The sequence below is a fragment of the Simochromis diagramma genome, unplaced genomic scaffold (assembly GCF_900408965.1).
Source record: "Simochromis diagramma unplaced genomic scaffold, fSimDia1.1 OVJJ01000334.1, whole genome shotgun sequence".
In the NCBI taxonomy this organism is placed as follows: domain Eukaryota; kingdom Metazoa; phylum Chordata; class Actinopteri; order Cichliformes; family Cichlidae; genus Simochromis; species Simochromis diagramma.
In genome coordinates this window covers 235,874-252,051 of record NW_024386764.1, presented here as the reverse complement: position 1 = coordinate 252,051, position 16,178 = coordinate 235,874, and the positions used below count along the sequence as shown (strand labels likewise).

Below are 16,178 nucleotides of genomic sequence, written 5' to 3'. Positions count from 1 at the left end.
ACTGTAATTTTCTCATGAATATATAAAATAAGTTAAAAATAAAGAATTGATTTGATGTTTTATGGATCATAAAGGCAAATGCAGATCAATGTTATCAATAATCAAAGAAACTAAATATGTTAAACTCTAAATGTGATCAGTTCTGATGATCAGTACCATTCATCCATAAAATCAATACATGGATCAAATAAGAACAGGGTTTGATTTTAAAATTTATTGATCGTATCAGCAGTGATACAAACACAAGTTCAATAAACAGCTGACCAAAGACTATAGAAGCTCAGTGGTGCCAGAATTAAACATAAAAGTAAAAAGTGAATTGTCTGTCTGAGCCAATCAAATTGCGTCAGAGGAGATTAAGTTTAGAAATGGTTTTAAAGTTAATAGATTTTATTTTGAAATAAAGTTTTTATATCTGTCTTCTGTCAGTCACCAAAAGTTGATTCTGTTCATCTGGACTTTTTCAGTGGGAGAAATGTTTCATCCAAGTGACTTCTTCAGTCTCAGCTGACTGCAGGTTTCAATCTTATAAACAGGACATTTGCATAATGACTGAAACCAGCCCACTGAGGGAACAATGGGCTGGGAAGTCAGTTCCTTGATCATTAATATGAGTACCCTTAAGCCCCCTCCTCAATTCAGAGATGGTCTTTCCCTTTTCACGTAAATTGCCTCCTTGACTCCGCCCTCAAACCAGCGTTCCTCCCTGTCCAGGATCTGTACATCCTCATCATTGAAAGAGTGTCCACTGGCCTGTAGGTGTGAATAGACTGCAGAGTCTTGGCCTGACGAGGTGGCTCTTCTGTGTTGTGCTATCCGCTTCGCCAGAGGGTGTCTGGTTTCCACGATGTATAAGTCCTGGCAATCCTCCTGGCACTTAACAGCGTACACTATGTTACTCTGTTTGTGTTGGGGGACCGATCGTTGGGGTGGACCAATTTTTGGTGCAGCGTGTTTTGGGGTTTAAAAGCCACAGAGACCCGGTGTTTAGAAAAAATGTGTCTCACTTGTTCTGATACTCCTGACACATACGGGATCACTACAGGTGTTTGCTTAGGCACTGATTGCCCTTCTCTCCTGGATCGGCTGGAGCTTTCTTTAGGTGCCGTCCCAGCTTTGACAAATGTCCAGCTAGGATAACCACATTTACTCAGCACCTTCTTGATGTGATGTTCTTCTGCTTCCCTGGCCGCTGTGTCTGTGGGGATGGTGTTCGCTCTGTGTTGTAGCGTCCTGATGACACCCAGTTTGTGCTCCAGTGGATGATGAGAGTCAAACCTTAGATAATGGATTGGATTTATATAGCGCTTTTCAAGGCACCCAAAGCGCTTTACAATGCCACTATTCATTCACTCTCACATTCACACACTGGTGGAGGCAGCTACAGTTATAGCTACAGCTGCCCTGGGGCAGACTGACAGAAGTGAGGCTGCCATATCGTGCCATACTGATCCCTATGCGTAGGTTTCCGGTACACATTAGCTTTTAGATGTCCCCCATTACTGATGGAAATGTCACAGTCTAAGAAGGCTAACCTGCCACTTTTCATATCCTCCCTGGTGAATTTGATGTGTTGGTCCACCGAGTTAATGTGATACATGAATTGTGGTACGTCCTGAAATTTGATTTTCACCCAGGTGTCATCCACATACCTGAACCAATGACTTGGTGGTGTTCCAGGGTAGGATAGCAAAGCCCTCTTTTCCACTTCTTCCATGTACAAATTGGCCACAGTGGGTGAAACTGGGGAACCCATGGCACACTGACCCTTGTATGTGAAATATGTGGAAAATATGATCCCTGATGCTGAGAGTGGTCCTGTTGCTAAGGTTGGTGTCATCCTGCAATCTCTTACTACCTCCAACGCTTCCGTGACTGGGATGCAAGTGAAAAGAGATGTAACATCGTACGAGACCATGGTTTCATCTGCCTCCATAATGACATCTCTCACCTTCTCAACAAAATCCAAGGTGTTCTGGATGTGGTGCTCAGAGCTGCCTACCAGCGGGTTGAGGATCGAAGTCAGAAACTTTGGGTTGTTATAGGTGACCGAGTTGATCATACAGACAATCGGTCTTAAAGGTGCATCCTGTTCATTTATCTTCGGTAAACCATACAGACTGGGTGTTGATTACCCTGGGTATAGCCTGTGGTATGAGATCAAGCCCATAGCATTGTCTTGTTCTAACTGCTTCAGACAGTCTATCACCGTCTTCCTGTAACCACTTCATGGACCTCGTTTCAGGGGCTCATAAGTATTTTTGTCATTGAGTAGTAACAAAATTTTCTCATGACAGTCTTTCTGGTTTAGCAATACTGTGCACCTGCCGTTGTCTGCCGGAAGGATGATGATGTTGTTGACATCATTAAGTGATGTGAGTGCCTTCCTCTCCTCCATGCTGATGTCGGATGCTGGGGGCTTTGCGTTGCTGAGACAAGCCGAAACTTTGTCAGTGTTAAAACGAAATATTTTGGATTTATACATTTTTAAACATTTTCATGTTACTTCATTTCCATGTAATTCTCTCCAGCTGCCTCTGAGCTTCAAAGAAATATTGTAATGACTGTACATTTGAATATTCATTTAGTTTGGTACGTACTTTTTCACGTTTTCTCATATTTTGTCTAAATCTACCAGCTGTAATCATGTGTTATGTTTCTAACACATAAGCAGCAGCAGTTACAGATAAAAGTTGCTCTTTGAGTTGCTCTATGATGAAGGCTTCATGACGAAGAGGAGCAAGCAGCAGCTGCTGAAGGTCTGTTTCTGCTTCAGAACATGTTGCTGGATTTCCACTGAGTGCCGTTAGCTTCTGAAACAAGAAATGATCATTAACACGGTTCTTCGCTGTTAACGAACACGCATCACAACTTTGTAATGTCATGGCCTGGAACGTGACTGTAACATGTTTCAGCTTCTTCACTTTAAACGTCCAGAAAGCAATGTGAGTGTGTTTCTTACTCTGAAAATCCTGAGTCGACTTTTTTCTCTGAGTTCCTGAAACCTGCAAAGAAACATGGAAGTTTTTAACTTAGTCCTGAGTGATGTCAGAAAGAAACTGTTTCCATGCAGCTAACATGGCATCCAGTCAACCGTCTACCTCTGAAAACCAAAACCTGCAGTTCCTCTGGTGTCCACTAGAGGCTCCAGCAGTGACTCAGTCCTCATATACTCCCATGTTAAAATTAGGGATGGGTACCGATATCCAGTGCCATTATGGCACCGGTTCTGACATAAACGGTAGTAACACACAAAGGTTTTAAAATGCTCAGAAGCCAAACAAAGATAGGACAATGGTTATGTGTTCTTTATTCTCTCATTTCTCTTCAGTAACTCAGTCCAGTCTATGCTCTGAGTTTCCCTTCAAAAAGGTTACACTAGAAAAGTGATGACCGTCTAACAGCTGAAACCCGATAACTTTTTTATTTGTTCCTGTGAGTGAGCACACGTTAATGTAACCTTAACATCATTTCCTCACACACTGACCTTCTTCTTGGATCCGGCGGCGCTCAGAGCAGCGATTTTACTCTCAATATCAGAGACCTGCAGATGGAACAAACATGAAGGGAAACTGTTGGGTTTGCTTATTAAAAACAGGAAGACTTGAAAAGCTTCCTGTAAGTAAGAAATTTGTGTTTATTCCAGCATCAGCCATTTTGTTCCTAGACACCGCGTAAACATGACCATGTCCATCCAGAGCCATTGACCCACCTCGCTCTCAGCACTCTGGACTCTGGCAGCGGTCAGTGCCACCACGTCCTCAAGCTCAGACAGTTCCGAGTCTGTCGCCCCTCCAAACTGATTCTTGGCACTCTGCTCGAGCCGCCGCAGCTTCGACTCCAGCTCGTAGGACTGACCGGCCGTGATGTACACCTAAACAGGTAACAGGACAGACCCCTGGGTCAGCTGACACGCCTCCAGACCACTGAGAATGATGGTGATGATGATGAAGACAGGCCTGAGCATCAGTGAAACACACTGGTTCTCTGACTGACTCAATCACTGAACAGGTAACAGGAGAAGACCTGGTCTCATCAGAGGATGAAGAGTTCAGTCATGACATTATGACCTGATGATGAAACTAGAACAAATCCCTTATATTGTACACATTCTCCTAACGGGTCATTTTTACTGATAGCTTTAAGGCTATTGAACAATAATGAGCATCGACCTGGTTTTACCAACTGTTCTGGGGCATGTTTCAAATGATCACGTAACCTTTTCCTAAATCTAGAACTGCTGTAACTGGACTCAAACTGGACTGAGACTGGACCCAGTGTGTTTGACCGACACCAGCCCTGTCGCTGATGGACGGACACACAACAGCCGGGAAGGTTAAAGCCAGTCCAGACATTTCCGTCATGCTTCGGACGAGGTAGAGGGTTGGGTTTCAGGGACAATGAGGTGTGCAGTTCATGTTGGAGGCTTACATTTTCCTCAAGTTCCCTGAACGCATCATCGGCCTGCTTTACGTCAGTGCCTACTAAGTGGGACCTGTCGATCGGCTCTGAGAGGCCGTACTCGACCATAGCGTTTTCTGTGGCATTAATGGTTCTCAGGACCTCAGTGGTGAGGTCACAGAGGGCGGCGGCAGTCGATCTCTGAAAGCCATGTAGAGGGACAGATGTTAGCAGCTGGAAAACAACATCCCATCCCGCAGCAGCTACCGGGCTGGATGCCCCACAGCACCACAGCATTTCTTGTGTCTGACTTGTGTCTCTGGGAGGTCATGTTGCGATTAAAAAGGACTCTGCACATAAAAAAAACCTTTCTACTTTTAAATGTGGTGCACACCTTTTGTTCCTAAAATGGTGGCATGTGTTTCAGACAGACCTGACCACAGTGTTAAAAACTATCCTGCTGATTCCCCAGCTATGATTCAAAGGCAGACGAAGAGGTTTCCCAACACTCAGTGCTTTTACAGATTTCTCCTTCTGTTTGGTGTCACATGACTGAGCAGAGGTTTAGTTTTTAGGTGAACACCTGTACAGGTGAGGGGTCATGTGGTCCAGGCAGGTAGCTGCTGAGCTTCACAGTAACAGTAACCTAACAGACGGCTGTTAGTCAATGCAGGAGGCAGCAGGTTAGTGAGGACTAGTCCGTGATGCATCAGAAAGAGTTCTCCTCCATCAGGAGGTCACTGGACATCTAGTCTGTAGACGTGGGTTTACTAGGACAGGAACCACACCTCATTTCTCATTATTATTTTTTTGTCACAGATGGAATAAGAAAACCAATGAGAAGTTTAGAGAAACGTTCAGTATTTTCAGGAGTGGATGAGGACAAAAACATGAGAATGAACAAGAAACATGGTGTTCAGACCCGTTATAGATGGAGTAAAACAGCGTTTTTGGGGAGAAGCCAAGCCATGCTGTAGAAGCACTGAATGTATCACACGTGGGAACCTGGATGTTTATGAGACATCGGACAAAATAAAGAGTTAAAAAACCTTTTAGACTTTATTTTGTTCTTTGAAAACAATGTTAAAAATGAATTCGCCATTAAATGATTGTGCACTGATCCAAAAGTAAGCTTTTTATAACACCGGATCCACTGGTGGTCTGAGAAACCTCCAGGTTCCCATTCTCTGGATTTATGGGTTGGAATTCAATGAATTCTGTAAACAGTGGACTGAATCAGTCTTCCTACCTTTTGAGCCTCAGTGGGCATCTCATCACTGGATGAGCTCAGTTCTTTGTTCTTCCGGGAGTTCAGAGCGATTGCTGGGCCACCCTTCAGTCCGGCCAAACCTTTACCCACAGAAAAGGACTTCTTCCCAGCTTCGTCGTCCGATGACGGGCCCTTATCGCTCAGGTTCCCCGCCAGCTCACTAAGCTTCCTTCTCAGTTTCTCCTCCTCATTCTGAGCTGATGGATTTGATGCCTGCTGTAAAACAAAGTTACAGAATGTTTGTACTGACTGGTTTCAGGAAATGATCTCACATTATCCCACATCATCATCGCATCTCACCTCGTTTACACCAGGTGTAATCTTTTCCTCCAGGCGGCTCAGCAGACTTTCGATGGCCAACATTCGTTTGCTCAGTTCATTTATCTGCAATGTAAAATCAACATGAACACCAAGGAGATGATTTTGTATGACAAAAAGACTCCGTGTCAGTTAACAATATCTCCTGGTTCTTTATGGCTGAGATTATACGGACTGAAACTTTTTTGTACAAAATACCATGAAGAAGAAAAAAAGGCAAAACATAGAATTAAAACAGGTTTTCCAAGAATCAAGAGAAGAAAATCCAATGTTTATGCCACCAAAATTTAACTTCCAGTGACTGGTTGATTGTCCTTACCGGCGGGGCTTGTCCCAGGTTCTCCTGGGAGGAGGTTCTACTGCCCCTTCGGCGGTGGGGTGGTTGTTGGTACATCTGCGGGTACCTCTGGTACTCCTCCTCGTCTGATGTGTCAACGTACTGCTGCCGAGCCACCGACGAGGTAATCTTGGACAGAGAGCGAGTCCGGACCATCCGATTCTCTTCGTTGTCATCTGATAACAAACACAGGTAAACATGGACACACAAAAACACCCAGGTGGATGCAGATCTACAAAGATGGACAGGTAAGTAAAAACATTCAGGTAAATGTACATGTTGGAAATAAAAAGCAGCATGTCGGACATCCAAAGTAGAAATTTTTTCTAAACCTGATAATAAGTAAAATTTGCAATTAGTTATCCAGTCTGACAGGCTTGTTTTGAAGGCCTCTGTTTGATGTGATAAATCTGTGAAACAAAAGCTGTGATTCCTCCAACAGACAGCAGGTGGAGCCCCAGTGAAAACAGCTACAGGACAAACAGCATTTCCATTAATTCCCGCATTTCCATAGGGTTACTCCCAGAAGTTTTCTGTGGGAAGGTAAATCATGGTGGACAGATTCTGTGGGCCCCAGTAACCCCCATATAAACCACAGTGGTTTAAACAGTTTATTTTGTTGGACATGTGAAATTGGTTGTGTATTTTGGGACCTGCACCATGTTGCTGGAAGACTGGTATGCTGGTATACTGACCAGGTCTCATGGCATATCGGTCCAGGCTCTTCCTGCGGTTTCCTCTGTGGCTGTAATGGTCGTAGTCCACGTCATTCCTATAGTACCGATCATCCTGCTGCTGCTGTGAATCCAAAGTTACACACATGGTTTTAGATCTCTTTTGTATGTTTGCTTTTCATAACTTTGACTTACCTGCACAGACGGACGGCGTGAGTGAGGCAGATAATCCTCATTGTCAAAGTCCATAGGATGAACAGACAGCAGACGTTTGTTCTTCCTCATCTGAAAACACATCACGTTAGGCCTGAATGTGGATTATTTCATAAAACAGATGTAGAATCACATCTTTATCACTTTTATGTTTATTACCACTTTGTAGCGCTGACCCTCGAATTCTCCTTGATCATCCTCATTGCCATTATACGCGTCTGAAAATGCAACATGTTTTGTCATTATTCTGTCCAGTTTTAGTTTTAGATGATGCTCCTTTTGAACCATTTGATTCCACAGCTAATTTTGAACAGTGCTTTATAAAAAAGCAAATCATTATTAATGTGTACACATTTGTATGTATACCACATGGTTAATTATGGAGTTCCACAAGGTTCTTTACTAGGACCAAATCTATTCACAGTATACAGTGGGATGCAAAAGTTTGGGCAACCTTGTTAATAGTCATTATTTTCCTGTATAAATCGTTGGTTGTTACAATAAAAATGTCAGTTAAACGTATCATATAGGAGACACACACAGTGATATTTGAGAAGTGAAATGAAGTTTATTGGATTTACAGAAAGTGTGCAATAATTGTGTAAACAAAATCAGGCAGGTGCATAAGTTTGGGCACCACAAAAAAAGAAATGAAATCAATATTTAGTAGATCCACCTTTTGCAGAAATTGCAGCCTCTAAACGCTTCCTGCAGGTTCCAATAACATAATGTGCTGCCACTGCTGGGGTGCAGTAGCTCCACCACCCCACTAGGGGGAGGAAGCGGGTTTGTGTACTCAAGTTTCTCTAGTAAATATAGGAAAAGTTCATGGAGTCTGGCCAAGTTGATACTAGCTCACAAAATATTAGCTCTGAAGTTGGCTGTACTGGAGCATGAGAAATATATGCTTGTAAGTACGATTATATTCTGTGTTCATGTTAAGCATGTGATGTAAAATGGGTTGTTGACTCTCATATTTGAAGCCGGCATGTTAGCTGCACTGCCGATGCTAATTGTGTTAGCATGTCAATAGGAAATTCCATTATGTGTTAGCATCAAGCTAGCGGGATTTTGAGTTAACATGTTTTCATTTATTTTTTCTTGGTTATACCAGCTATAGTTCAAGTTGCTAAGTCTTCAGTCTGTACTTTGTAATGTGAGAAATATATTATGTTCCAGATGTATGTTTTAATATGCTTTTCTTATGTTTGTAGTTTTACAGTGCCTTCATTAGGGAGACAAATAAACCCTGCAATGAGAACTGGAAGCCTTTGCCTCTCCTTTTGAAGAACTGTTTATCTATCTGCCAAACTGGGCATCAACGTACAGGGAGGGCAGAATAGTAAAAAAGCATCATTCTCATCAACCAGATAGTTCTCTAAAAGAAAGGATGGATGAGACGCTGGAAACAAGGTCAAAAGTGTCCAGTTCTTTACGTTCCGGCCAGCTTACATCATCATCTACTGCTGCTGCTAGAGCACGAGCAAAAGCAGAAGCTGCCCGTGCTCAGCTCTCCTTTGCTAAGCAGGAAGCCAGCATCCTAAAACAACAGGCCGAGCAGCTTAAAAAGAAAGCAGATCTGGATGCAGAGCTACACGTACTCAAATCGCAGAAGGCAGCTGCAGCAGCCCTAGCTGAGGCTCAAGCTTGGGAAGCATCTGCGCAAGAGAGTGAGCACCCACAACAGCCCCAGCTGGACGGCATGCAGCAAATCAGCCCATTAGAACGAGTCCAAGAGTATGTGCAGCAACAGTCAGAACTCGGCGACGATCTGCAGACTCCACAAGTTAATCATCCAGAACTCCTATCTTCTCTGGTGCCACAGCCAGCCACGGCCATCGATGCAACACCAAAAGCTCACAAGGAACCAAGTATCCATCAGCCCAGTAGGAGCAACAACCAAGAATTCACACCTTTGCCAGTCTTCCGTGCTTTGAGCCCAAAGAGAGAATCTTGCAACTGGAGCTATGGAGGCGAGCCAGCAAACTATGATCGATTACACCATCCTCAGTCTAAGGTATGGACACCCACACCTGTAAGGAGTAGTCATGCTGACACGTCTGATCTAACAAGATACCTGATACGGAAAGAGATGATCAGCTCAGGCCTGCTGAGGTTTGATGATCGACCAGAAAATTACTGGGCTTGGAAGGCTTCCTTTCTAAGTTCAATTCAAGATCTGGGTGTAACACCTCAAGAAGAGCTAGACCTGCTATCCAAATGGCTCGGGCCACAATCAGCAGCACAAGCCAAGCGAGTCAGGGCTGCGTACATAAACAATCCCACTGCAGGTCTTCAGATGGTGTGGCAGAGACTCGAAGAGTGTTTTGGCGCACCAGAAGTCATTGAACATGCACTTTTAAAGAAAATCCAAGATTTACCGAAGCTGACGAACAGAGACAACCAGCGTTTGAGAGAGTTGGGGGATCTTCTGCTAGAACTTCATGCTGCAAAGACAAGCGGTCATCTCCCAGGCCTTTCACACCTCGATACAGCCCACGGGGTGAATCCGATTCTGGAAAAACTCCCATACAACCTTCAGGAGAAGTGGGTTGCAGCTGCCTCGAGGTTCAAGAGAGAGAATGCAGTGTCTTATCCTCCATTTTCCTTTTTTGTGAAACTTGTGAACGAAGAAGCTAAAATTCGTAATGACCCGAGTTTTTCGTGTGTAACCAGTGCCAACGCCAACAATCCTAGAATCGAGACAATGACACAACAGAAGTATCGTTCACATGTCTCTGCTAAGAGGACGGAGATAGCAAGTAATCTGGCAGCCAGCCCAAACGTTCCTACAGGCAAGAACAACTTGGACCCCGATAAACAGTGTCCACTACACTGCAAGCCTCACCCTCTCAGAAAATGCCGTCTTTTCAAAAGTAAGACCCTGGAAGAAAGAAAGGCATACTTAAAGGACAACAACATTTGTTTCAAGTGTTGTTCTTCTGTGCAGCACATGGCCAAAGATTGTCCTAAATCAGTGCAGTGCACAGATTGTGGTAGTGAAAGACATATCACCGCACTACACCCCAATCCTCGTCCTCAAAGAGCAGAGAGCCTGGTGGCTAGTGAAGGGTATGGCGGGGAGGAAAGAGAAGGAGAAGCAAGTGTGGCTAACGTGACATCAAAATGCACAGAAGTATGCGGAGACTCAGTTGGTTCAAGGTCATGCTCTAAGATATGTTTGGTCAGAGTGTATCCTGCTGGGCAACCAGAGAAAGCTGTCAAGATGTATGCTGTTCTAGACGAACAAAGCAATCGCTCCTTGGCTAAAACATACTTTTTTGACATCTTCAACATTGAAGGACAGCTTGAGCCGTATACACTGAAAACATGCTCAGGTGTTGTGGAGATAGCAGGGAGACGAGCCCGTGACTTCATTTTGGAGTCCCTTGATGGCACCACACAGCTTCCCCTGCCTACTCTTATTGAGTGTGATATGATACCTGATGATAGGACGGAAATCCCATCCCCAGAAGTCACTCATTTCTACCCACATCTGAAGGCAATCAAGGGAAAAATCCCAGAAATTGATCCAGAAGCTGACATCCTCCTTCTCCTTGGCAGAGACATTCTGCGTGTGCACAAAGTCAGAGAACAGCATAATGGTCTCCATAATGAACCATATGCTCAACGACTCGACCTTGGTTGGGTGATCGTAGGGGAAGTGTGTCTGGGAGAAGTGCATAAGACATCCAACATCTGTGTATACAAGACCAACATTCTACCAAATGGACGAGCTTCACTCTTGAGTGCATGTCCAAACAATATGCAAGTCAAAGAAAAGCTTGGTTGTCACACCTCGAACCTAAGTCTTCAAAGCTCTGCACAACACTTGAAAAGTAAGGAAAGTGAGTTTGCCAGTCAGGTGTTTCAAAGGACACAACATGATGACGTCCCGGCAATGTCAATCGATGACGAGAGTTTCTTGAAGACATTAGATGAACAAGTCTATAAAGACAGTTACAATACTTGGGTTTCCCCACTACCTTTTCGGTCACCACGAAACCACCTTCCCAATAACAGACCTCAAGCTTTAAAGCGTCTTGCATCTCTTCGGAGAACTCTGGAGAAAAAACCACAAATGAGGAAACACTTCATCGATTTCATGCAAAGAATGTTTGTTGAAAAGCAAGCAGAGCCGGCCCCTCCATTAAAAGACGGTGAGGAAAGGTGGTATCTACCAATATTTGGGGTTTACCACCCACAAAAACCTGAGCAGATAAGGGTAGTGTTCGATTCAAGTGCCAAACATGAAGGGGTTTCCCTCAATGATGTGCTCCTGAGTGGACCCGACTTGAACAACACTCTCCTTGGGGTTCTGATCCGCTTCCGCAGAGAACCTATAGCAGTTACAGCGGATGTGCAGCAGATGTTCTATTGCTTCAAGGTGTGCGAGGAACATCGCAACTTTCTGAGGTTCTTATGGTATGAAAACAATGATCTCCAGAAAGCAGTGAAAGAGTTTCGAATGACAGTACATGTATTTGGCAACAGTCCATCACCAGCAGTTGCCATTTACTGCCTCAGACAAGCTGCTAAGCAGGCAGAAGACTCCACTACCAGTGCAAGGGAGTTCATCACACGCAATTTTTATGTGGATGATGGACTTGCATCTTTTCCTAATGAAGCAGAAGCCACTGGTGTCCTGCACACTGCCCAAGCGATGCTAGCTAAATCAAACATTAAGCTACACAAGATTGCATCGAACAGCAGCAGTGTTATGCAAGCATTCCCACCAGAAGACTTGGCCAAGGATTTGAAAGATCTAGACTTGGGAGTGGAGTCCCTACCTCTTCAGAGGAGTCTAGGTCTAATATGGAATCTGGAAACAGACAACTTCACCTTCTGTGTGTCGAAGGAGGAGAAACCCTTGACAAAAAGAGGGATTTTGTCTGCAGTGAACAGTTTATTTGACCCTTTGGGATTTGTAGTGCCAGTCACAGTGGGAGGAAGACATTTAGTGAGAAACCTCTCCATTGAACAGTATGACTGGGACACACCATTGCCAGCTTCAAAACAAGAACACTGGAAACTCTGGAAAGACTCTATGAAAGACTTAGATCAGCTCCAGATCCCCAGACTATATGTTCCAGTGTCTTTGTCTACACAGACTCAGCACAGAGAGTTGTGCGTGTTTTCAGATGCATCAGTCATGGCTATAGCTGCTGTGGCTTACTTGAAAACAATTTCTGCAACAGGAGAGATCCACGTGGGATTTGTTATGGCAAAGGCAAAGCTGGCCCCACACCCAGCGCACACCGTGCCCCGTCTTGAGCTTTGTGCTGCGGTTTTGGCAACTGAAATGGCAGTCTTCATTCAAGATGAGATGGATATTGACATTCATTCTGTGACGTACTATACTGACAGCAAGATAGTACTGGGCTACATATATAACACCTCACGCAGGTTTTATGTCTATGTGTCAAACAGGATAGCACAGATCAGAAAGTCGTCTCGTCCAGATCAGTGGCATTACATCACCACTGAAGAAAACCCAGCAGACCATGGAACTCGGCCAACAACTGCTGCAGCTCTCAAAGGCACCAATTGGTTCACTGGACCATCATTTCTATTGGGCCCTTCAAAACGACTCCTTCCCCAGAGTGATGACTTTGAGCTGATACATCCGGAGGTGGATCCAGAAGTTCGCCCTGAAGTAACGACCTTCAGCTCAATGGTTAAAGAAAGCTCGCTTGGAGCTCAAAGGTTTCTTACATTTTCCACTTGGAGAGCTTTGACTCGTGCAGTCTCCACACTAATCAAAAAGGCAGGAGTGTTGCAGATACACACGGTGGCAACACTGGGGATGAAGAAGAACAAGCAGTAAAAGTGATCATTAAAACTGCACAACAAGATGCCTTTGCAAGGGTGTTGCAGTGTCTAGCCAAAGGGGACCGAATCCCAAAACAAAGTCCACTGCGAAAGCTGACACCATTTCTGGACAAAGATGGGCTATTAAGAGTTGGCGGCCGTATGTCCTCAGCCGATATGTCTTTTGATGATAAACATCCTCTGGTCATTCCCAAGACGCACATTGCTACATTATTGGTCAGAAGATATCACGAACAGGCTGCGCACCAAGGACGCCATTTCACGGAGGGAGCTATTAGGTTGGCAGGACTTTGGCTGATTGGGGGAAAAAGGCTTGTATCTAGTGTGATACACAAATGTGTAACTTGCAAAAGGCTGAGAGGTAAAATGGAGGACCAGAAGATGTCAGACTTACCATCTGAAAGACTTTCACCAGATCCACCATTTACTCATGTAGGGTTGGATGTTTTTGGACCTTGGATGGTGACTGCCCGAAGAACAAGAGGAGGGCATGCGGAAAGTAAACGATGGGCAGTAATGTTCACTTGTTTGACTACCAGAGCTGTGCACATTGAGGTTATAGAGACTATGACCACTACAAGCTTCATCAATGGGCTCAGACGTTTCATTGCCATAAGAGGGCCGATCAAAACAATCAGATCAGACCGGGGAACAAATTTCACTGGAGCCTATAAAGAACTCAGACTTGACACATCAGATTCTGAGGTGAGGAATTACCTTAAAGCAACAAGTGTACTTGGATATTCAATCCTCCCCACTCTTCCCACATGGGTGGGGTGTGGGAGAGGATGATTGGTATCGCTCGGCGAATCTTAGATGCTCTTCTTCTGAGGCTGAATCCATCGTACCTCACACATGAGACACTTGTCACCCTGATGGCAGAGGTTACCGCCATTATAAATTCAAGACCATTGGTCTCAGTGTCTTCTGACCCAGAAGCACCGGCAGTTCTCACCCCATCAATGTTGTTGACACAGAAACGAGATACGTTGACTGCTCCCTCTGGGAATTTTGATGTTAATGATCTGTCCAACAAACACTGGAAAAGGGTCCAAGCACTCGCTGATGCATTTTGGAAGAGGTGGAAAACGGAGTATCTGACCACGCTTCAAACACAGAGAAAGTGGACAACAGAGAAGCCAAACCTTCAAGTGGGAGATGTTGTACTGATGAAGGATTCGCAAGTAAAAAGGACTGAGTGGCCTGTTGGACTGTGATTAAAGCCTTTCCTAGCCAAGATCATAGAGTACGTAAGGTGGAAGTGAAGGTAGTCAAGAATGGCACTCCTAAAGTGTATTTGCGGCCAGTGTCAGAGGTTGTTTTACTACTACATCCAGGGAATGGGTAGTGGTATAATTCATTATACAGGCGGGGAGTGTGCTGCCACTGCTGGGGTGCAGTAGCTCCACCACCCCACTAGGGGGAGGAAGCGGGTTTGTGTACTCAAGTTTCTCTAGTAAATATAGGAAAAGTTCATGGAGTCTGGCCAAGTTGATACTAGCTCACAAAATATTAGCTCTGAAGTTGGCTGTACTGGAGCATGAGAAATATATGCTTGTAAGTACGATTATATTCTGTGTTCATGTTAAGCATGTGATGTAAAATGGGTTGTTGACTCTCATATTTGAAGCCGGCATGTTAGCTGCACTGCCGATGCTAATTGTGTTAGCATGTCAATAGGAAATTCCATTATGTGTTAGCATCAAGCTAGCGGGATTTTGAGTTAACATGTTTTCATTTATTTTTTCTTGGTTATACCAGCTATAGTTCAAGTTGCTAAGTCTTCAGTCTGTACTTTGTAATGTGAGAAATATATTATGTTCCAGATGTATGTTTTAATATGCTTTTCTTATGTTTGTAGTTTTACAGTGCCTTCATTAGGGAGACAAATAAACCCTGCAATGAGAACGGAAGCCTGTGCTCTGCTTTTGAAGAACTGTTTATCTAGCTGCCAAACTGGGCAATCAAACTGACAGGGAGGGCAGAACACAGAGTTTCAGAGAATCTTCACCCTGAAAGAAGTTTTAGAAAGTTACCTGTCAGCAAATCAAAGAACCGCTTACATGTAAGCAACAGGACAGAATAAAAATTTCCCCCAAAAAGAACCTGCACATTTGAACATGGCGTCAAAAATGAAAGTTAAAAAATCAGAGGAAAGGTACAATTTGCAAAACCTATTTTAGAGTTTTGTAAAACTCAGTACAAAAAAACTTGCAGTGATTCACATTGATGCATGATGCTGACCACAGGATGCAAAAGTTAACATGACCACAGCGCAGAATCATTCATCTCTGTTTTAATTTGATATTTTTATAACAGGACAACCTGTGAGGCTGGAAAGACTTCGGTTTCATGCCCTGAACAGGTCACTTTCTGTTTGGATTATGTGTCTGCAGTGTTGGGAAGGTTACTTTTAAAATGTATTCCACTACAGATTCATGCCCCAAAATGTATTTTGTAACGTATTCTGAATACTTTGGATTACTTAATATATGATCATGCTTTTACAACTACATGAATGCACTATTGCTGTGTGATTTATTAGTGTTACTGAAGGCTACTTGCCGTACCAATAACAACTCGATTTTTACATCTTAATATAAATGAGTAACAGTAGGTGGACATTAGGTAAGTCTGCACTTTTTGCAGTGATCTGCAAACGCATATATAAAACAGGTCGCAGCTCCAAACTGTAGTAAAGGGACCTCTGGCTAATCCGTCGGGTTCGTGTCGGGCTCGTAGCTGAAAACTAGCTTACTTTGTTGTCTGGGTCAAGTTTGTAAGAGACAGAGAGAGGCGTTGAAAGGCTGCTCCAGCAGAACTTATTGTTTCGGAGGAAAACACGAACACAGTGTCCAGTCGAGTCTTAATAGCTTACTTACAACTGGGCTCGTCAGGCTCTCTGTTTGGCTGCTGTGGTTATTATTATATTTACATGCTTCCAGCTCCCTGCATCAAAATAAACTATTTCCAGCAGTGCAATATGAGTCCTCAGCATCCCAGAAACGACACAGAAAGTCATAAAGTCAAACATAACTTTAAAAACACCAGTATAGGCTCATAAGGCCACGATGGTAAAAAAAAACTACATTTCCGCAAAATGACGTCACTTTCCGGTTTCGGGCAGGACATG

General features: G+C 43.9%; 2 protein-coding genes across 4 annotated transcripts; one reads left to right on the top strand and one right to left on the bottom strand.

Moving 5' to 3' along the window:
- Positions 1-2,565: 2,565 nt before the first annotated feature.
- On the bottom strand, positions 2,566-7,500 carry mlpha (melanophilin a). Of its 3 annotated transcripts, none has more exons than XM_040030279.1 (11): positions 7,373-7,500; positions 7,196-7,285; positions 7,022-7,124; positions 6,309-6,502; positions 5,972-6,055; positions 5,651-5,887; positions 4,432-4,602; positions 3,713-3,874; positions 3,488-3,544; positions 2,963-3,005; positions 2,566-2,813 (listed from the first exon to the last, which is right to left on the bottom strand). In XM_040030279.1, exons 1-11 carry the CDS (start codon positions 7,454-7,456, stop codon positions 2,773-2,775), a joined length of 1,266 nt encoding a protein of 421 aa, XP_039886213.1. In that variant the 5' UTR covers positions 7,457-7,500; the 3' UTR covers positions 2,566-2,772. The 3 variants fall into 3 exon arrangements, with proteins under 3 accessions (XP_039886213.1, XP_039886230.1, XP_039886222.1); XM_040030296.1 differs by having other exon boundaries at positions 2,566-2,810; XM_040030288.1 differs by having other exon boundaries at positions 5,651-5,884.
- A 448-nt stretch (positions 7,501-7,948) lies between these two features.
- On the top strand, positions 7,949-13,040 carry LOC120732292. The gene is made up of 2 exons (XM_040029776.1): positions 7,949-8,123; positions 8,428-13,040. The coding sequence occupies exon 2, from the start codon at positions 8,604-8,606 to the stop codon at positions 13,038-13,040; it is 4,437 nt and encodes a 1,478-aa protein (XP_039885710.1). The 5' UTR covers positions 7,949-8,123; positions 8,428-8,603.
- Positions 13,041-16,178: the final 3,138 nt, after the last annotated feature.